General features: G+C 53.5%; 2 protein-coding genes across 2 annotated transcripts; one reads left to right on the forward strand and one right to left on the reverse strand.

Moving 5' to 3' along the window:
* Positions 1 to 9,008: 9,008 nt before the first annotated feature.
* Positions 9,009 to 16,387, reverse strand: C7H1orf226 (chromosome 7 C1orf226 homolog). Its single transcript, XM_078078673.1, has 3 exons — positions 16,366 to 16,387; positions 13,256 to 13,565; positions 9,009 to 12,503 (listed from the first exon to the last, which is right to left on the reverse strand). Exons 1-3 carry the CDS (start codon positions 16,385 to 16,387, stop codon positions 12,035 to 12,037), a joined length of 801 nt encoding a protein of 266 aa, XP_077934799.1. The 3' UTR covers positions 9,009 to 12,034.
* A 1,104-nt stretch (positions 16,388 to 17,491) lies between these two features.
* On the forward strand, positions 17,492 to 20,209 carry SPATA46 (spermatogenesis associated 46). The gene is made up of 3 exons (XM_036103520.2): positions 17,492 to 17,663; positions 18,889 to 19,002; positions 19,565 to 20,209. The coding sequence occupies exons 1-3, from the start codon at positions 17,561 to 17,563 to the stop codon at positions 20,089 to 20,091; spliced, it is 744 nt and encodes a 247-aa protein (XP_035959413.1). The 5' UTR covers positions 17,492 to 17,560; the 3' UTR covers positions 20,092 to 20,209.
* The last annotated feature ends 2,198 nt before the right edge of the window (positions 20,210 to 22,407 follow it).

Raw genomic sequence — 22,407 nt, forward strand, 5'->3', positions numbered from 1 at the left:
TGCCTTGAAATTTATTAAGTGATTTGTTTCTGCATCTACTGAAATAGTCACATTCCTTTTATCTTCATTCCATTATAGAGGTGAATTAGATTAATAAAATTGCTGATATTATACCACCCTTCCATTGCTTCACTTGATCATGCTGTATTATTTTCAATAAACTGATGGATTTAGTAAGTTAACACTTCATTTAAGACTTTTGCGTTAAAACTCATAAGCCAAACAGAACTATAATTTACTGAATCACTGGTATACTAATCATATAAAGTAAATAAAGCAGGCTTTCCTTTTTCTCTTTTCTGCTACAACTCTGTGAGGTAAGGATGATCAGATGCTTGAAAATTTATTAGTACTCTTTTTTTTTTTTAAGATTTTTATTTCTTTATTTGACAGAGAGAAAGAGCACAAGCAGGGAGAGTGGCAGGCAAAGGCAGAGAGAGAAGCAGGCTTCCCGCTGAGCAGGGAGCCCGATGTGGGGCTCGATGCGGGGCTCGATCCCAGGACCCTGGGATCATGACCTGAGCTGAAGGCAGCCGCTTAACCAACTGAGCCACCCAGGCGCCCTATTAGTACTCTTATACAAAAGTGAGTTTGAAGCTCTGGTGAAGAGGGGAGGGAATCTTTCACTACTATTTAAGTATCTTCAATGCTTAGTGGTTTACTCAATTATTTTTGCCAGTGTTGGCATTCTTTGTTCTCCCAGGAATTTATCAATTTTATATAAACTTTTGCAATTATTGGCATATAGTTCATAATATTATTTTTAAAAATCTGTTGTGACTGTAGTCATACCTTCTTCTTCACTCTTCTGCCTTCCTTTTTTATTAATCAATTTTATCCATCTTACTAGTCCTGTCAGAGCCAGCTTTTAGTTTTGTTAATCTTGTTTTTAGATCGCTATTCTTGATTTCAGTGATTTTTTATACTTGGTTTTTTTGAGTTTATCTGGCTTATTTTCACATTTTCTAATAAGTATACGTATATATAAAAGCCATGACTTTAGCTCATGGTACTATTTTAATGGTATCCCGCAAATTTTTATTGCTGTTCAGGTCTAAGTATTTTTAATTTGTATAAAAATGTCCTCTTCAATCCAAGAACAATTCAGTAGTTCATATTTGTTTTTAAACATATATTTCAGCTTTTATTTTTGTGTCGATTCCAAACTGTAGAGCGTTATAGTTAGATAACATGGTTTGACTTGACTTCTGAGGCTTCCTTGGTGAACACTCTGTGAATATTTCATTTGAGAATTGTTCTATTCATTTTAAAGTTCATTTTCAAGACCCACCCCATGTATTTAAGATTACAACTCATGCAAAACAAATATTTTTATAGATTTTTCACCTATTTGACCTATCAAAGAGAAAAAGTCTCTCATTTTAACTCAATGTATAATAGAGTTTCGCTTTCTAATTACAATAGTTGGTGTACAGATATTTCCCTATCGTTCTGCCGTCCCTGTTTTAATGATTTTTATGTTATACTTTTAGGTGTTTATCTTTTTATAATTATAATCATCTTAATCTCTTTTATATGAAGTGCTTCTCTCTTTTTTGCCTTTAATTATATTTTTCTTCATAGTTAAATTGCTATCCTGGCTTTCTTTTCATTCATATTTTCCTAGTATATAATTTCCCATCCCTTTGTTTTCAAGTTTTCTCATATCTTTTGTGTTAACTCTGTCTTCCATAGACAAAATATTGCTGGATCTAAGTTAAGATTCTCTCCTTCTGTGTGCTGAGTTCAATACATTTACATGTATTATAATTTGTTCTATTGGAATTTATGTCTGCCGTTGTTACGAGCTGAATGTTTGTGTCCCTCACCCCCCACATGTTGAAGCTCTGACCCCCAGTGCAATGGTGTTTAGAGGTGGGGCCTCCGGCAAGTAATTAGGTTTACAGAAAAGCCATGAGGGTGGTGCTCTCATGATGCGATTAAGACCCTTAAGAGAGGGCTCTCTCCACATGTAAGCACCAAGAAAGCCTTTGTGGGGGCACAGTAGGAAGGTGGCTGTTTGCGCGACTGGACGCTGGACGTGGCCCTCACCAGACACCCAACCTGCTGGCACCTGATCTTGGACTTCCCATGCTCTGCAGCCGTGAGAAATAAAGTCTCATAAAATGTTTGTTGTTTAAGCCACCTGATCTATGGTGTTTTGTTACAGTAGCGCGAGCTAAGATAAAAATCTTACTCCAGTCTTTCCATTTACCATACATTTTGTTTCCTTCCCTCCCCCCCTTTTTCTGCTTTCCAGCAAATAGATCAAGTTTACCTATGCTAATTTGAAGGCTCTTTTTTTTTTTTTATAAAAGACATTTTTGGTGGTTACCCACACCTTATTAAGACCTGTATTTTTGTTTTTCTCTATAATATTTAAAATATATCAATTGTTATCATTAAGCATACTGTTACCATCATCAATCCCACCTTGTTTTTTTTTTTCTTAAAGATTTTATTTATTTGAGTGAAAGAGAGAGCGTGAGAACACGAGCAGGGGGAGGGGCAGAGGGAGAAGCAGACTCCCCACTGAACAGGGAGCCTGACGCGGTGCTCGATCCCAGGACCCTGGGATCATGACCCGAGCCAAAGGCAGACACTTAACCGACTGAGCCACCCAGGCGCACCCCCCTTGCTTTCTGATGTTATCTAAAATTTGAATTATTATCTACTCCTATGCCTTCAACAATACAAAAATCTTAAGCCATTATTATTTTGAATCTGGTATTCTTACTGAGATGTCTAATGTCAATTTGATTCTATTAATTTTTTTTTTCTGAAAACTTTATTATTAACATTTTATTTTTCAGGGAACTGCAAGGAGTCTGCTTCTCCCTCTGTCCCTCTCCCTCCCCCTGCTTATGTTCTCTCTTGCTCTCTCTCGAATAAATCTTTTTTTTTAAAGCATTTTATTTTTCGGTAATCTCCACATCCAACATGGGGCTCAAACTCACAACCCCTGAGATCAAGAGCCATGCACTCTACCTATTGAGCCAGCCAGGCGCCCCTTCTGGGAACTTCATTTTTTTTCCTTCTGGGAACTTTAAAGATAATCTGTCTTTATGGTCTTAAATTTCACGGTAATGTGTCTGAGTGTGAGTTTTTCCTTCTCTATCTTGTTTTAAAGTCTATATGCCATTTCTCTTTAAGTTTTAACCTTTCTGGACTTCTTGAAATTTTCATTTTTTTCTCCAAAGATATCCTCCCCCTCTATTTTCTCTCTCCTACTGAAATTCTTAGTTAGGAAGGGTCGTCTCTTTTCTTTTTTCCCCCAACAAACTGTTGATCTTAGGAAATGATCTTAGGAACACGACAAAGGGACCTTTTGCAAAAATTAGTTACCAGAAACTGCAATGCCTAAATTAAGCCACAAGAGGTCAGACAAAAACCAAGAAAATAAATTGTGTGAGAGTGTGTGTGTGTGTGTGTGTGTGTGTGTGTGTGTGTGTGTGCGTTAAAAAAACAAAAAAGCAAGCATGGTGAGGAACCCTGGTAGCTATTAAAACCTGAGCCATTGGGCGCCTGGGTGGCTCAGTCGTTAAGCGGCTGCCTTCGGCTCAGGTCATGATCCCAGAGTCCTGGGATCGAGTCCCACATCGGGCTCCCTGCTCAGCGGGAAGCCTGCTTCTCCCTCTCCCACTCCCACTGCTTGTGTTCCTGCTGTCGCTGTCTCTGTCAAATAAATAAATAAAAACCTAAAAAAAAAAACCTGAGCCATTCCCCGGAATAATACCTCTCATTTGACTGTTTAATCTCCAGTGTCGATAACAGGATTAGTGTGTAAGCCAGTCTTCCCCCCCCATCCCCCCCCCCCCCCCCCCCCCCCCGGTTTGCAATTAGAAGTGCAGTCGAAGTTGGACAGCCATTCCTGCTTAGGGCTGAAATTCTTGCAAATCGTAGAGCAGATCTCTACCCCAAATCCTTGTGCACGAAAGTTTTCAAGGGGCCCTAGTGTCAGCTCTGCCCCTTACTGGTAGAGTGACTTTGGGTAAGTTGCTGAAACTCGCTTAGCCTCTGGTCCGCCTCCCCTGGAAAACGGGGTGATAGTTCTCACCGCCTAGGGTAATGTGGGGAGTCAGACCATGCCAGCACAGGAGAACTTGGAAAAAATGCAGTCTTTGCTCTTTGCTCTTTCCTCTTCCGGAAAACGAGGGGGTTCGGTGAATGGATCTCTCAATTCCTATCCTGAACGAACCTTCAGTGTTTAATGAAATTGCCTTCACCCCTGGAGAAGGTCCAATGACCATTTCCTGAGGATTTTTATCAGACTGGTGTGATGGAAACAGAGAAGAGTCATGTGGAGAGAAAACACCTGCTCCTCAGGTCCAGAGACCCAGGCCTCCAGGTCCTACCCCGCCCTTTATGTGTCTTTAAGACCCAGGCTCTGCTTTGTCACTGCCTCAACCTCAGTGTACCCATCTATAAAATGGGGCTGAAATAACTATGTCACGAGATGTGAGGATTAATGAGATCATGCGTGCGAATCTCTTGGAACTCAGTAAGACAACTGTATCTGAAAAATGGGCTCCACAGGACTTCCTTTACAGGCTTATTGAGAAAAACAAATGAGATAATGAATGCAAATTGATTAGCACAAATTCCTGGAATACATAGGAGCTTTAGTATTGTAATAATAAAGCACCACTTGGGTGCCTGGGTGGCTCAGTCGGTTAAGCAGCTGCCTTCGGCTCAGGTCATGATCCCGGGGTCCTGGGATCGAGCCCCGCATCAGGCTCCCTGCTCAGCAGGGAGTCTGCTTCTCCCTCTCCCTCTGCCGCTCCCCCTACTTGTGCTAATAAATAAAATCTTTAAAAATAATAATAAAGCAACAATTAATAGCAAAGCCCAAAGTGGTAGAGTGCGAATCTTAAGCATCGGAATGCAGTGCTGGAGAGGCAGTACCGGAGGTGGGCAGGTGCCTGGCGCTGGAGTGTGACCCTTCCTACAAGAGGCTGGACATGAGTGCCGGCTTCTGCTGGCTCTGGGGCGAGGTGGCACCTGTCCAGGGAACTGAATTAACGGAGGCTCCGGCTGGAGATAAATGACCTACACACTGGCCCATTAATCACTCTCCACTCTGCAGTGGCCTCCCTCAATCGTCTGAAGTCCATGATCAGGTGCAGAGACTGCGTGCGTGCAGAGGCCCTGAGGAAGGGGCTGGTCTGTGCCAGACTTCAGTGAAAGCCCCGTCTAGTCTGTTCCACACCATTTAGCACCTGATTGTGTGTATGGGACATATTTATAAAATCTCCCAAAATAAATGAGAAGTTCCTTGACTTCAGTTCAGTTCACAGCACATCTTTACTGAGCTCCTGAGATGTGCCAGGCCCGGTGCAGTGGGCTGAGGCCTTAGAGATGAACAGGGCATGGCCCTTGAACTTGGGCTCGTGGGTCTGGGGGACAGACCAGGAGGCAGCTGCTTCCCACATCACGCGACAATTGCCAGGAAGAAGACCGCAAGGCCGAGGGTGGCATCTGGGAAGGACTCCCGGAGGAAGGGATGCCTGAGCTGAAATGTGAAGGATTCATTAAGATAGCCTGGCCAAGTCAGAGGAGATAGAAAGGCGGGCAGAGAGGGACCAGGCAGATGGACGGCCTTGAACAAAGTCACGGAAGCAATTCTGAGCATGTCGGGGGCTGGGGTCCTGAGGCACAGAGGCGGTAGTAGGAGAGGAAGCTGGAGAGGTGGGCTGGGTGGGGGGCTCCTCACAGCGTACCACCCACATCTCCGCTGGGTGATGAGCAAGGTCTTGGGGCAAGGCATGGGTGGGGCTGCCAACCCCACCACATCCTTCAGCTTTATTACACTTCCCACGGCCTCCACCCCATCTGGAAGACCCAGCTCCTCAAAAATGTCCTCCCTTGGCCCGGTCTAACGAAAATTCTCCAGGTCTGCTGCAAAGACTGACAGTTCTTGGCAGAAAGGACCCAGGACTCAAATTGAGCAAGGACGGTGGATAGAAACAGAATTTAGCGAATACCTGGAGAAGGCTGGGAAGGTAGTACAAAGATGGGTAATCCAGACTGGTTCCGAGCTCTCCTCTCCAGCAGCTGGGTCTGTCCCCCGGGGCTCAGGATGCAGAAGGGGGCTCAGAGGCTGGAGCTGCGAGCCGGTCACAGCGCCCATGGGGCTCACTTCCCTCCACCTCGGAAGGCCAGCTGCTCCTCTACAGACCTCCTGGTGGCCTGGACCCACATAACCACAGGGAACATCCTACAAGTGGCCATGAGTTAGCCCTCGAAGGGAGCCAAACACTCCTCTGGGCTTAACCACCAGACTGACAGGAGTTAGCGAACACACAGGAATCCAGAAAAGCTAAGGTGGGAAACATGGACAGTGCTTTAAGGAAGAAGGTAGCAAATGGCCCTGAAAACGGCTGTTTAAATAGTAAAAACAAAACAAAATCAGTTGCAGTTCATTGGGGGGCGGGGGGGTGTTGCTTTTTCTTTCTTTCTTTTTTTTTTTTTCTTCCTTTCTGGCCATTTCCAAGGAGAAAGTGCTGGCCCTGCTTCCTAGTCTTGCAATGGGCACATCCCTCAGGCACCTCCCATGAGAGAGAAAGCAGCCCGGTGCGTCTGAGGTGGTCTTTCAGCATCCCTCAAGCTTGCTCCCCTGGCTGTGTGGGCAGTGACCAAGGGATTCGTTCCGTGGGATAGGGCTAGCCCGGGCTCCCTCGAGTTGGACTATTTACCGTGGCAGCAGCTGGAGATAAGCTGGACACAAAGAGGATTTGTGTCTGCGGAGAGACGAGCCCTAGATACCCAGCGCAGAGGCATTTTCTCATTAGTCGGTGCTGGGGGCTCTGGGCTCTCACGGCGTGTCCCCATGTGAAGGGCAGCGGGGAGGGGGACGCGCTGGAGGGGCAAAGCTCTCCGAGATGCTTCCCCGAACAACCTAAATGAAACTTCCCCGAGGGCAGCTCTGTGGGAGAGATGAAAGACACCAGATGCCATCTGCATGCAGGACACTGTCTGAGGGGAGGCAGAGAGTCATCTACGGGGGCTGAATTTCTTTGTGCAGACTTAATTACTTGTTCCTGCTTCCAGGGGAGCGCAGGGGGAGCTCTGCATGGGGGCACCCCACATGCTGCTTGCCTAGTGAAGCCCAGGGGACCCTAAGGGCCCCCATCTCAAAGATAAACCATTGCCGAGTCATCGCGGCTGCCAGCCGGACTGCAAAGCTGGTGGTAGAGACGGGTGGACAGGACACGGAGTTAAAGCACAGTGCGTTCTAGAACACTCCCAGGATTCACTGACCTGAAGGGAATTCCAAAGCCCGAGAGCAAATTGAACCAGAAAGGCATTTTCGGAGTTCGGAGAAGCTTCTGAGGTGCCCTCCTGGATTAGCGGGTTCCAGTAATTCTGAATACCAACTGGGGTTCCCGCCAGCCCATGCACAGACTTCAGGAATGAAGTGGCTTTCTTGATGACCTCTGCTTTGTTGCTTTTTTCTGCAGTTACTGTAAGATTAAGCTCTGAGGGAAAACACAACCAGTTGAAATTCATCACATCCCCTTTGGCGCTTCTGCTGTATTTTGATACCCTGCTAACATAGCCTGTTCGTCACAGGACCACGGACTCCGCAGTGTCCTCACCCCTTGCTGACACGGAGAGAGAGAACCAGGTAGCCCTTTCCCACCAGGTTACCACTGTGCACCAGACAGCACTCGGCTCCTGGAGGGGCTCGGATACGTTGTCTGAATAAATGCATCTTTGTACCTCGCTTTCTAGACCATCAGCTCAGCGTAGAGCACTGCATTAAGAGTGACATATGCACATCCGTTTTTACACTTACAAGTTTCCTCAAAAAAAATATTTTTATGCTGCAATTTTCCATATTTGATCTTCGCCCCAAATCACTACTTTGCATCACAGTGGAAAAGAAAGGCATGTGAAAGGCACATTTCACACCTGAATGCCTGCAGAAGCCCATCCAGGAGCCAACCAATGGGAAAAGTTACCTGAAGAATAGTCGCTGGAGCTTAGACGTAAAGAAAAGTTTGCTATTGTAAGTAATTTCAATGCTTTCCCCCCATGCGTGGAATGTGCTGGATTGGTGTCTGCATTTCTCCTGCCTTTCCAGAACAATGTGCTGCACCCCACCGCGGAGCAAGCCGGCCCTTCGGGCACCATTGTCTTCTTGCACTTCCTCTGAGAAACTAAGAGTGGAGTTCGATGAGGAAGGGCTGGGGCCTCCTGCCCGAGGCATTTCGGATGTGCAGCCTGGGACCCCGCATGCTGAACTGTAGAATCCGCCCCCCCACCCCACACAGCAGCAAAGGACAGAGAGCTGGACAGAAAGGCCCCATCCTTCCCCCTTTAAAAATGTGTATGGCTTCTGTGAACAGAACGAAGACCTCTTTTCCTGCGCCCCCCGCCCCGCCTCGATTCTCCACTTCCTCCCTTTTCAGGTGGTTAGAGGCCTGGCCGATTCTCAGCTGTGTGAGTCCTCTGGGTCCCTGGGTCCGACACCGGCCTGGGGGCAGCAAGGCTTCGGGCCTGCGCTGCTCCAAGCCACAGTCTCCCAATAAGCGAGCACAGAGCCTTGAGTTGCCCCAGGGCGGGGAAGGACCTCTGTCAGCAGCTCCAGTCCCTCTGAAGAAGGTCTGTATGCACAAGCACAGCCCCGTCCCCTCCTCGGGGGAAGAGGGCTGCACCCCAGGGTAAGTCACCGTCTAGAGGCCAATCCAGGGGTCCATTTGCATGTCCTCCTGAGGAGGAGGGGCTTACCCACGTCCATCATGTCGCCCCTGAAACAGCCCCATGATGCTCAGGTTGGGAGAGGGACCCTTAGCGGCCAGCCAGTTAGGGGGACAACCTGAGATCACTTCCCCCAAGGGCCTCAGGTGGGGGGTCAGCAGTGTCCACCTGCCTCGGGTTTCGACCTCTGTCTCACCAGTCCAGGCTTCTAACCCAAAATGCCAATGCTCTCCACGCAACAAGCCAGCCTCGAGAAAACCGACCACTTCCCATCAGTCTGGAGAAACCAAAACCAAACCAGCAAAACCAAACCAGATTGTTTTATTCTGCAGTTTCCTTCTACCAGAACACTACTAAAAATATAAATATAAAATCTCTAGAAAATACTCATACTCAGAATAGATCTGTAATCTTCCTCTCCCAGACTGGGACCAAACTCTTTGTTCTTTTAAAGCCGATGGACCACAAGCATGTTTGTCTTCATACCGTCCACGCACATCACACAGGTAAGTTCTGCTCTGTGCGGGGGAACGCACCACCCTCCTGCCAGGTTCTGGAAGCTCACCGGTGATTTATCAGGGGAAGGCTACGTGCTGACTAGGGGGATACAGTGGGGTTGTGGGGCTAACAGGGAGGGAAGAGACTCTGTGCCCCCAGCTTCCTTATGCAGACCCAGGAACTGGGTCCTTTGCTCCTCATTATCCTGCCCTTGTGTCGACCAGGCCACCCAGGGCCAAGCTCCCAGAGAAGCTGGACTATGAGGTGTTAGGGTGGGGGCAGTGGCTGCCAGGCTGTTTTCACAGGGAGGTCAGGCTGCTGAGACAGCCAGGAAGCCGGGCAGAGCCCAGGCCCTCGGAGGGACTAGACGTTGTCATCGCTGCCGCCTGGGGGCAGCACTCAGCCCCTAGCACCAGGCAGTATCTGCTGCATCCAGGACGGCACCTCAGGCTCGAGCCCCCCTCCCCCAGGTGGCAGCATCCCCCCAAACGAGGGAGGACGACGGCCGGGGTGGAGATCATAGAGAGGCCAAAGATTGGAGCAGGGTCCCACGCGGGCCCTCGTTCAGCATCAGACACTAGTCTGAGAAACTCCAGCGTCATCCTGGCGATGGTCCTGGGATGACCTGGGATCCCTGGGCTAACCTCCGAGTCTGAGGACCAGGACCTCAGCAGCAGCTGGGTATGGCATGGAGAGCAGGGTGCTTAAGCCAACCCCGGGCCCGCCAGCTCTCTGCATGACCGGCTGCCACGTCACCTGGCCAGGGGCACCCTGATCTCTGAGGCAGGAGCCCCAGGGGGGCAAGGCTCTGCTAGGTTTCCCGCCAGAGAAGCAAACCGAGCTTCTGGCGTGGAAGTTCCCAGCACACATCTTTAGGTTCTCTGCCCCCATCCCCAGCGCTGTGTTGGGTGCAGAACTCCATGCCGTTCTGGGAGAACTCACAGGCTTCCAAATGCTAGTCCCGACAACTTCCGATATGATCAGAGATCATATCGTTGTGATGTCCTTGGAGGAAGGCAGCAGGATCCAGACCTTCAGTAGCTGCCCTGCCCACTGCACCCCAGCCGGCAGGGTGCCCGGCCTGTGCAGCCCCTCGGGGAAGGGAGCCGAGGCTTTGCCGGGAGCACGCGGTGCAGCCTGGCCTTCTGGAGCAATGGGAGATGGGGCGCGAGATGGGGCGGGAAGGCTGCAGACTCAAGAATGCAGGAAGGGCAGCCGGCACCCTGGCGAGCCCACCCCCGACCAGGCTCTGGGTCCAGAGGAGTTTGCTTGGATGTTTCATGCGGCAGAGGTTGGGGTGGGGGAGGGGAGCAGGAACTGGGTGACGGGATGAAGTGGGAAGTGAGCAGTATTGGGGGGCACGGGGAGCTGAGTGGACAGAAAAGGGGAGGCCGCAGGAGTCCCAGGAGGAAGACTGCCCACCGGCCTGCCACGGCTGGATGTGCCATGCCAGCCTTCTCCTGGGGAGCCGGCCACCCTGTTCAACAAAAGGGAGGTTCTCTTCTTGTTGCAAAGGCCCCCAGGGTTGGGATCACCCCCCGACAGGGTCTCCTGGCCACAGGAAGACAGCATGACAGGAGCCCTGGTGGGAGAGAGGAACATAAAAGTGCGTTAACCCAGGAGGGTCGGAACCAGTTAGGGTTGGATGAACTGGGTCGGTCCCGACATGGATCCCAAAGGCCGGGATGCAGAGAGGACCATGCAGCATCCGGGCAGGGGAAAGGCAGGGCAGAGGGCCCTCGCGGGAGACACAGGCCATTCCGGCACAAGAGCAAAGCCCCTCCTGCCTGGTGAGAGGTAGTTTGCCCCACGGCTCCTGCCACATCCCAGTCTCACATCCGTCACCCCGGCTCTGGCACTTACCACACTCGGACCCTACATCTGCCTCATTTCAGGCCATGAGCTGGTCCCTGAAAAGCTGCTCTGCCCCCACCCCGGTGGCTGCTCTGTCCTCATCCTGTCTTCTCCACGACTTTGGCTCCAGGTTCTCAAGGCCAGCCGCCTGGACACCAAGTCATGGGCCCTGCCCCAAGCGAGATGATGATCTGCTGTGCTGCTTCTGCTGGGGCCTGCCCAGCCCCGTCTTCACACAGCAGGGGTGGCCCGGCCTCCCCTTCTGCGCAGGGAGCCCACGCGTGGCGGGTCGTACCCCTTTCCCCCAGTGCCTCCTCAGTGGCTGGCTCTGTGCCCTGTCCTGGGGAGCTTGGCACATTCCCCAACTGGCCAGACAGGAAACACCCCGAGAGCCCCCGGCGACCAGGCTGCCTCCGGGTCTCAGGCCTGGTGTCCCCTCTGGCCCACACCCAGAGGGCAGAGGCAAGGCAACCACCTGGGGCCTCCACGGTCTTGGGACCGGGAGAACAGTGGCTGGGCGGCACTCAGGGAATGCAGCTTTCCAGGTCTGAGCCCATCATCCGCCAAACCCATCATTCCCCACCAGCTGGATTGCCACCCCCCCCCCCGCCCCCGAGGCAGGAGAAACGAACCGGGGAACGGAGGGAGAGGGGCGGGGGCACAGGCAGCGTGTGGGAGGCCGGCAGGAGCCTTCATCCCGGGCTGGTGGCCCTGGGGTCCAGTGGGAAGTCAGGGCAGCTTGGGAGTAGAGGGGCTCCAACACCCCGGGGCTGCGGCCGGCACCCAGAGGAGCTTACGGAACACGAGCCTTTAACGAGGATGACTGAGGGACTCTTGGCCCTGCACAGCCCACACGGGGGGACCGGCTCTCTGCTGATCTCTGCACAAGGGGGCAAAGGGCACGCAGAGCTGGGGGGCAAGGGGTACCAGAGAAGGAGATGGCCAAGGGGAAGGGGGTGCTTGGCAGGGAGGAGAGGCCCTACTCAAAGGAGAGCAGGTCTGGGTGCCGGCCGTCATTGTCAAGGCTGGAGGTCCGTGCCCGAGGAGGGGGGCTGCTGGCCCCCAGTGGCGCGGCCAGGTGGATGGGGCTGAGTTCGAGGCCGTTCCTCTCGAGGAGGCCAGGGGATGAGGCCCTTCGGCACTCAGTCATCTTCAGCTTGGGCTCGTCCTGGCCGTCCTGGTGAATCAGGTCAGGCACGGACGGGGAAACTTCTCCATTGGGCAGAGCCTCGCCCCTATCCACCATTTCCACGGGGGGCTCCGGCTGGGCAGGGGGAAGGGTGTCCTGGGGCTGCCCAGGACACAGCTCTGTCCCATGCTCCAGGCTGCTTAGGACGGGCTGTGACGAAATCAGCATGTCCTGCGTGGTCTTCAGGGCCCGAGGGGTTCGCTTCCTGGTGATGGGGGGCGGGGGGTCCAGTCGAGGGAATGCTTCTTGCGGGGCTGACCTGTGGGGTTGATGACGACAGGCACGCGTGCTCTAAGGATGGCGAGACCCAGCGCCCCGATCCTTGCTTCCCTAGCTCTCCCACCCAGCAAGCGCTTTCCTGCTGGGGCTTCGTCCTCGGTTTGCTGTGTGGGCTGTGGCAGCTGGAGCACCGCCGGCTTTTGCCCTGGCGCCCCCTGCCGCCCCCCGCGGGGCTGTTGTCGCCGCTGGGACCACAGATGAGCTATGGGGGATAGTACCAGCTGAGGAGCACAGCGGGTGGTGAAAACAAGGCCTGGAAGGGACCTGGTGGCCCCAGCGGGCTTCTGCCTCCCCTGCCCCTGTGGGTCCCACGGGCACCCACATTCCTCCACTACCACCAGCAGGGCAGTGGCTCGAAGGTGTGGCTGGGGGTTAGAATCCACCCAGGGAGCTTCAGGCGATGCCGGGCTCGACTCCAGCTCCGCCCACTCCTAACTTTGTAACCTGAAGCTCCTCACCTTACCCCTCTGAACTTGGTTCTGTGCAAGACGGGAACCACCTGATCCACCTCAGGGCCGCTGCAAGGGTTGGGGGGGCGTGTGGCCCGGCGTTTGCAGACACCAGACGGTGCTCAGTAAACCTCGGCCGTGGTGACCGGGTGGCAGCCAGCAACCAGGGACACGGCCCAGCCCTGTTCTCCGCAGGATGAGCTCACGTCCCCGGCTCAGGGCTGCTCTCTGGGTTCATCCCGGGTTCATCCCGGAGCTCGGCAGGCCCGCCCCCCGCACTTACCTCTCCTCCTCGCCGGCGACCCCGCCGGCCAGCCGGGCCCCCGCGGTCCTGTTGATCTCCATGGCGCCCGCACCGTCCAGGCTCGAGGGCTCTTTCCTCCGCAGGAAGTCATTGACTTTGGCCCCCACGGCTCTGCCCAGGTTCTTGAGGTGCTGGCTGCTGCCCACCCAGAGTCCCGGCCCGCCGGGCTCCACCGGCCCCGGGGCAGCAGAGCTGGGGGCCGCCAGCCTGGACAAGTGGGGGAAGGAGCAGCTGGGCTGCAGCTTCGGAGCGTGGGCCGTGTTCAAGTTCTCAAACACGCCGTGGTCCACTGCAAACAGAGGGGAAGACGGACACGGTGAGCGGGGGCGGGTCCCTCTGCCTCTTGCCCTTACAGCGCACCCACCGCTGTCACTTCCCGAGGCTTTGGTAACATTCAGGAGAGCACCAGCAGAGGTACTCTTGACCCTCCCGGTCGGGTTTTCCTGATGGGATGTGGGACCAGCAATTCCAGTTCTGCCCCGCCTGGTTCATCGGGGACAAGCTCGAGCCACAAACCTGTCACTTCAACCGAACTTATCCCTTTACCCTGCCTCCTCGACTCCTGGCTTGACCCCTGACCTTGGGGTCACCAAACCCTCTGAAGAAAAACTGAAGAAGTCATGAACTATGGTATTTTTCTCTCGTTGTGAACACAAGCTGAGCGGACGTCAGCACTGGGGCCGAAGCTTTAACGGCTAGCCTGGTCTGGTATACAGTAGGTGCTCAATAAATCTCTCAAACTGCCAGACCCATTCTGCAGATGGGAGAATTGTAGAGGCCAAAATCATAGCTCCAAGGTTTGTCACCGGAACGACCGGTGCTCAGGGCTTTAGGCCACACCGTCCACACGCTTGTACCAGGGCGTCCTCCCCAACCTGGAAGTCAAGCTCAGTCCTCCAAGGAGCCAGATCCATTCTGGGGCCTTGGAAGCACACGTGAGGTTTCTGTCCTTACCAACTACTCCAGATGTTCTGTCGATCTGGGGGATCTACCCCTCTAAGTGCCTATTCCCGCTGAGGCTTCTCAAGAGTATGTGAGGTTGGGGTGTGCTGCTGCTTCTGCTGAACTTGGCATAAAGTAGCTCCCTCTGCCCTCCACTGCAGAGCCCCAGGCCAGAGCGGATGCATCTCCCTTTACTGTGGTTTCAACAGACATATCCCCCCTGCACCAACTAGCTAGAGAAGCCCTATTGTAAAGGTCTTTGGGCGGCAGCAGGAAGCTGTGGGGAGAGGAGCGGATGAACCCCACCCCCAGGTCTGCACGTCTGTCGCACACGCAGGGAAGGCACCATGGCGGGGGCCGTGCTAGGGAACTGGGTTAGAAGAGCCCTGGGGTCTGGGGCACAGAGCTGACTGGCTGAGGCAGCCTGGGCTCCGGGTGTGGCCACGCCACGCTAGCAGGACTTCCAGCCCAGCCCCCAGCGGGGTTATCAGCTCCTCTGACTCGGCTAAGAGCTCTATCTCGCCACATCACCATCCACTTCGGCATACTTTCCCTATCGCGTCTCGTATCCCTCAAGTTTTTTCTTTAATCATAAAATCTGCAGAGAAGCCCTTTGCAATGAAAGCATTCAACTATTTCCCCCCAAACCAGCAAGTATATTCGCGCCACTGCGAAACCAGGGCAAATGTTCAAAAGAGGTTCGCTGGGGAAGGCAGATCCCCCCCACTTCCTGGCTCAGATATATCCGTGGTGGTCTCCTTATTGGTTTCAAGTGAAATCTACAGTGTAGACGTGCTCCTTTCTGAAAGTGTAAGCGACAACAACAACAAAACCCTAAGTGACTTGTCAATTGTGAGCTCCTCTTATTTGAAAAACTGCCCTTGCGAACGTCTATGCTGAATTCTTAAGTAATTTAAAGATAACCTATCCTGTGCGTTTTTTACAATTCCCTAAGTCTTTCTGGCAAACACACCTTGGCTCGATAATGAAATGGTGAGCTCCTCGAGGGGATGCAGCATCTGAGTGATTTTTTTTTTTTACTTTCTGGAGTGCTCAGCATAGGACCTGGCGCAAGAGTCGGCATTTAGTAAGTTTGGCTTAATTGAATTGGCTTTTTATAGGAATACTTAAAACCTGACCACATTATGGGCGGACAGTGTAGAGAACTGTTCCCGAGCCTTTTTCCATTTATGAAAGCCAGTCATAACCTCCTCTCTTGAGGTCAGCCCGGGAGCAACTGCTCCTGTCTTGGAAGTGGGACTCTGGCGGGGGGCCTCCTTCATTTCCACACCGGAAGGATGTGCCAGGAGCCCCTTTCCTGCTGGTGGCACTAACGACCTGCACACTCCGTCCCTCCCTTTGGACTAGATGCGGGGTGGTTCGGAACGTAATGGCGATGATGGAAAGAAAAACCATGAGACCCCGCCCCGCAGCAGCCCCCACATGCACACATCCGAGCAGAGCCAAGCATCTGTGACATAAGTCGTCCATAAGGAAGATGGTCTCTTACCTGTCCGAGAAAGGGGCTCGGAAAGCAGGTGGGAAGCAAACAAGAGAGAGACACATTTTATGTAGTGGCCGACCACTTTGGGAGTGTCACCTCCTGCCCGGGCCACCAGCAGGAACATACCGGGAGAGTGTAACATGCAAGACAGCAGGACTGCTGCCAGGAATATCACCAACCCTGGACAACCAGGTTCCCACGAACTCTTCAATACCTAGACCGAAAGTGTCTTGTTTTTAAAAACTCTACAAACAGGCTCTGACGCAGCTTCCCATGTGTTCCCCAATATTTTGAGCCCCCTCTACAGGCAGTCTAGCTGAAGTTCCCAAGCTGGCAGCGGGAAGAATTCAATGACCGCCCCCCACGCCCGCAGGATGAAATTCAAAATCTTCTGGGTTCCGTGTGCACACGCTCATTACTCTCCTGTCCCATTTCTACACACAAATCACCCGATTTTAGACCAGGGAGATGTTCACCCATTCCAACCATTAAATGAACAAAATAGGTGGACATGGTGGCAGGGAGGTTTGCCTAATGCTGCACAGGTCGCTAACGGCAGAGGGGGTAAGAACTCACACACGCCAACTCCCTGGACCCCAGGATCTTCCTCTGCACCGCAGGGGCCAAATCAAATCGCCAGTACCCTCAAGGCTGCCAAAGCCCATGGTGTCCATTAAATTCCAACGCCTTCTAAGCTCCTAAGCCAGGCTCTGGGGAGGCAGTGAGGTTCTCCACCCTGTCCTGCAATGCTGAAGTCCCGCGGGCGGATCCCAGCAGGACGACGACTCCAGGCTCTCACACCCAGAAGCCCACTCGCACCTGCACGTGCTCCACGGCCAGGCCACATCTTTCCCCGCAGCCCAAGCAGACGCGCATTTACATCAAATGCACTCTATGTACCTAGTCTGCCCCTGTTGTGACGCTCTACAACGGGGCTTATCTTCAAAGTGGCACGATCACCTTTCACCCTTACTCCACAGCCCTCCAGCCGGCTAGGCTGGGACAGGACAGAAGCGAAGCAGAGACGAGAGGCGACCTGGCCGCTCTGGAGTTCAGTCTCCCCGGCAAACTGCTTAGAAGGAGCACAATGGTGTTGAGTAAGCCGCCCTTTGTGTTTTAGTCATTCACTAAAAATACACAGCACCATTTAAAACATTATCTGGTCCCTACTCTTAGGGCAGTGCACACTGAAGTATTTAGGCACAAAGGTACATGATGCTTGTAACTTACCTTGGAATAGCTCAGCAAACCAAGTAGGGGGCAGAGGGAGGTGAATTGACAAAGCGAAAGGGGTAAAATGTTAACAATAGGAAAACCTGGATACAGAATACATGGAAACTGATTTTAGTTTTGCAACTTTTTGTCACTTTGAAATGATTTCCAAAGAAAACGTAAAAATTATACCCCAAACTTCAAAGCGGAAAGAACAAAAACATCTGATGGCAGATGGCAGAGGTGAGGCAGATGAAGAAGCCAAGCGAGAAGCTTATTCAGAGAGGACAGAGGTCCCCAGAACTGGGTGTGTGTGTGTGTCAGCAAGGACATAGAAAGGACACCAAAGATCAATGGGGCGGGGTCAACAGATTACATCACGGTCACATCTCTGCTACAGGCTTCCTTCCCCCTGGGCATTCTCAATCGAGGCAGGCCAATGAGGAATGACAAGCCCCAAAATTTAAAAGACTCCATCCGTCTCTGAAAGGGATAGCCTGGCCAGCAAGTGGAATCATGGGGCCTTCTTGTGATGTCAACTGCACTCAGAATGTTCATCGTCTGGACAACCCAACCAGCCTCTTGGGAGCAGATGTGTGATCTCCACACCCTACGGTAGTCAGAATATGGAGAACTTCTCACTCCTCAGCATTTCCGGACCTCACATCTCCTCCTCAGCCCTGAGCACTTTTCCCGACATTATGTCCTCACATGCCACCAGCTTGCCAGGTAAACTCTGGTGCCACTAGGGCCACAAAAATGTGGTTTTTTTGAAGCTTTTAATTGAGCACTCTACCAGATCATGTTACAGGACTACGATTTAGTGAGAAAGTCAAATTACACATGGGGAGAAAATAATTTTTCAAAATGCTACATTCATGGTAAGTAGTTCCTGCTGTTTATTCATTTCTGGCAAGGGAAGGATGGGGGAAAACACTTGTTGTCCAGTTTTGTTTTTTTCCTCTAGAATCTCAGGTGACTGTCTATGTAGAATAGGGGCTAGTTTTAGCCCTGGTTGGACAAGCTGGAGAAGAGGCAGGCTCACCAACCCCTCAGTAGGAACCTAGGAGGCAGGGTCCCTGAGGAGCATAGCAGGGAATCAAGGCAGATGCTCGGAGGACTCGCTATTCCAAGTGTGGTCCGTGGGCCTCCACGGCGGCCTCACCTGGGAGCTTGCTAGCAATGCAGGCTCTCAGGCCGCCCCCAGACCTGCTGACTCAGAACCTGCGTGGGTAACAAGGCCTCCAGGTGGTTCCTGGAGAAGTGTGCACATTAAAGCTTGAGAAGGCTCCTCTACGCAGGGGCTAGCTCTCCGAAACATCCACGTGTCTGTAGGAAACCACCTCATATGGTGGTTTCCCAAACTGAGCTCCGGTCCCGCTCTGGGATTTGAGGCAAGCTGGCTTCCTACCAAGCGTTCGCAGTCATCAGGGTGTTCACGCAGCTAGGGTCCACCTCAACGCTCCCCGGCTTGGGGCAGGAGATGTTTCAACTGGAGAAACTGACTTCTCATCCTCAAAGGGGCCATGTAAGATAGCTATATGGTCCATGACTAGACTCCCTCCCCTGGATCCCAGAGCAAGCCCAGAGGCTGGCATGCAGAATGCAGACAGACAGACAGACACACACACACACAAACACACACAGAGCGAGCTGCTGGAAGGTCAAGAGAAGGATGGGCCAGGCAGAAAGCTATCATCTGGTATGCATCTAAAATTCTCCCTTGGAGAGAATCTTTCCCAGATCTCAACGAAAATGCCCCCTTTGGCATTCCCCAGGATGCCACCCAGAATAGTTCTGCTTATCTGGGTGCAAAAGAGGGCACTGTTTTTCTTCAGCTTTGCAATGTCATAAAGTCCCAAGGTAGAGCCTCTAGGTATGTTGGGGGGGGCGGCCAACAAGAAGAGGACCCCCAACCTTGCGCAGCTCACCAGCGCGTTTCTTCCATAACCAGACATTGCGAAGACTGCATTACCCACCGAGGCGGCCAGCCCAGCTCAGGCCCTGCCAGCCCAGTACCACAGCAGCGCCTTCCGGCTCAGGGTGCAGAACACGGGGTTCTCTCCAGGTGAGGCCTTCTCTGCCTTGGGCAGGCACCTGTGAGAAGCTAGAGGGGCACGGGCTGCTCCCCGACGGGAAGGGTGCCATTTCCCCCCCGTCCTCTCCTTCCTGGTCCTTCTTTCAGGAGACCCCCACAGGCCGGTCTCCCGAGCTGGGGTGAAACGGCAGCTTCCACCCCTGTGGGTTGTTGCGGGCAGACAGGGAGGCTGGAAAAACGGCCACGACCATTGGCGGTGGAAAAGGGGCGCTGGGAAGCCAGAGGGCTGGCTGTTCGCTGAGCCACCTGCCGACCCTTAGAGGAGTGGAGGCCAGGTGTCTGCAGGGAGCGCGGCATGTGACAGATGCTGAGGCTTAGTGAATGCCGGTGGAGTCTCCACCCCAGAGATCAAACTGCCATTTGTGGGAGCAGCCGGAAGGCAGGCCTCAGGTGGCTCTCCCCACCCTAACTCCCCCCCTGCTCTCAGCCCTGCAGTCGAGGGGGGGCGGGGAGGGACCCCGAGGCCACGCCTGACTCCTGACCTCTTGCCTTTCTGCTTCTCCATGCTCAGACCCCACCCTTTCCTCCGCAGACTGCATTTTGGGGGACCCCCATAACGGGGAGCAGCTGAGGCGGAACTGCACCATCTACCGGCCCTGGTTCTCCCCTTACAGCTACTTTGTGTGCACAGACCCGGAGAGCCACCTGGAGGCCTATAGCTTCCCAGAGGTGCAGCGGGACGAGGGCAGGGGGGACAGCTGCCTTCCGGAGGACTTGGCTGAGAGCATCTGCTCGTCCTCTTCCTCCCCGGAGAACACCTGCCCCCGAGAGGCCACCAAGAAGTCCAGGCCTGGCCTGGACTCCACGGACTACATCACGTCCCAGGACATTGTCACGGCCTCCAGGTGGCACCCGGCCCCGCAGAGCGGCTACAAGTGTGCGGGCTGCTGCCGCATGTACCCCACTCTGCACTCCCTGAAGAGCCACATCAAGGGGGGCTTCAGGGAGGGCTTCAGCTGTAAGGTGTACTACCGCAAGCTCAAAACCCTCTGGGGCAAGGAGCAGAAGGCCCGGCTGGGAGACAGGCTCTCCTCGGGCGGCTGCCAGGCCTTCAAGTAGCCCGGCCGGAGGGCCGCAGCTGTCCTGTTAGTGCACATCTCAGGGAAAGAGGGGATGAAGCCTAGTTGTGTCTCCAGACAGATGTCAATAAACCGAAGTTAGCCACAGCCTTCTGTCAAGTCCGAGGTCACCCTGATCCACCTGCGGTCATTCCCGGTCCCCATCCCGTGCCCCTTTCGCGAACGGTTACCTAGCCACAGCAGGCCCCCTCGCTGCCCCTCCCGCCTTTCCTTCCCCTCTCCTTGTCAAGTTTGAGAATAGCCTCTATAGTGGTGCTTTTCAAGGTGAGGTGCCCAGATCAGCAGTGTCAGCATCCCCCGGGAATTTGCTAGAAATGATATCTCAGATTCACTGAATCAGAAGCTCGGCGGGTAGCCCAGCAGTCCGGGTTCTCGGCAGCCTTCTGGGTGATTCTGGGGCAGCGCAAGCATGAGAACGCTGCTCAAAGACGCTGGCTTCCTGGTTGGCCCCCTGTGACCAGTCCCTGCCACACCCCGCTCAGAGGGGAGGGCTCGCCCAGAGGGCAGGAGAATGAACATCCTTTCCCACGGGCACAGGGAAGCTTCCTGCGTCGTCTGGAAGCTTCTCAGGTGTTAGATCTCCTGAGGGGTGGAACAGGGAGGACTGCATGCCCCCACGCATAAGGCAGGAAAGAGGTGCATAGGGCCGGGCCCACCCCCCACCCCCCACCCCGTGCACCACAATCCTTCACTTGGAAGGGGCACGCTTGCTGAAGCACACCAGACTTGCTTCTGACCCAGGGGCAGCTCTATCTGGCTGTGCTGAGTCATGTCAAAGTAGGCAGGTACACACGTGAAAACACGGCTTCCCGTTACCAAGTAATGCACCAGCAGGCAAGCCCGACATTCATCCCATTTCTGAGCAAGCCTCACTACCAACTCCGACCCAGAAACATGGCTGAACATCAGGGATGCAGAGAAGACATCTGTTTTACCCATTATGTGGTTTAAAAAAAAAAAGAGCTGAATGCTTAATGGTCTTATTTCTAGGCCTTATTTACCTCTCATTTCGTCTCCCTAATGCCCCAGGGACCCTCTCACTGCCATGGGGCATCTCCTCTGGGTGGGGGGGGGGGCGGCATCAACCCTCCCTTCACCTCTGCCTCCCCACTGGCTGGCAACAGGTTGGAATGGAAGATTCCCCCTTGCCCTTCCAGTGGTCCTATAGTGAGGTCTCTGCTTTCTGGTTTAGCAGAGCTGCTTCTGCTTATCCCTGTCCTGCTAAAATATCATTTGCGGTTCTTTTGTGAGAGGCTGGCCTCAAATCCTGTCACGTCCCACGCCGAGAAAACCTTCCCCACTCACTCTCTCCCCACCCTCTACCAACGCAGCCAGAGTCCAAGAATGTACTTGAACTGAGGGTCCCAGCCTGTCCACTCGGGGGTGGGTGGTCTCTCTAAACAGCCCTGACGTCACTCCCTGGACCCCCCAGGGGAGGAGGCAGACACGTCCTCATTCTGATTTCCTGTTTTCCAAAAGGGAAAAGCCACCTACCCCCTTGAAGACCTTCCCCTACACGTGTCCCTGTGCACGTGCGTCCCCTTGGTGGGGCCCCTGAGGAGGGAGTACAAGGAGGGGCTCACGTGGGGGCCTCGTGGCCTTACCTCGGTCTGTGGGAGATTCAGGAGGAATGGGCTCTTGACTGGCCTCACGCCCTTTGCGCAACCCACACTCCCTCCTCCAGGGCGTCCCTGTCGCAGGCACAGAACACGTTAAAAAAGACAGAAAGCCATCCCACAGCCGGGGTCTGGGCAGAAGGGCCACAGCACGCGCCAGCCACTGCCTGGCAGGGGCTTAAGTTTCGTGTGAGGACGGGCGCTCTCTGCCTTTCACACATTTGATAGCATCATTGGGACCCCCAGGAACTTTCTCAGTGCAGAGTTCTGAGGAAAGTTTCAGCACACAGAAAACACACCCAGCCCACAAATGCACGGACCACGTGGGTACACCCCCCCGCCCCCAAATCAAGTGGAAGGCAAGCTCCATGGTGCCCTGAGCCCCTGCCAGGCGCTCTGCTGGGTGCTTGTAAAATGCAAGCTCATTTACTCTTCATTATCGCTTTCTCTGGTCTATTTTATCCCCATTTTACAGACGAGAAAAATGGGGCTCAGTTCCATCACTCAGAAAAGGGCGAAGGGCACGTGAAGCTGGTTGATCGGACCCTCTCAACCTGCCTGCAGACCCGGCCGGGCCTGACAAAGCACCAGGCCCGGCAAGCCCTCTGCCTTCAAGAGGGCTAAACGTTCTGGCCAAACTAGTCTGGTTTCCATGATGTTGGCTTTTCGAGATCCTGCAG

This window comes from Halichoerus grypus, chromosome 7, assembly GCF_964656455.1.
Source record: "Halichoerus grypus chromosome 7, mHalGry1.hap1.1, whole genome shotgun sequence".
Taxonomy (NCBI): Eukaryota; Metazoa; Chordata; class Mammalia; order Carnivora; family Phocidae; genus Halichoerus; species Halichoerus grypus.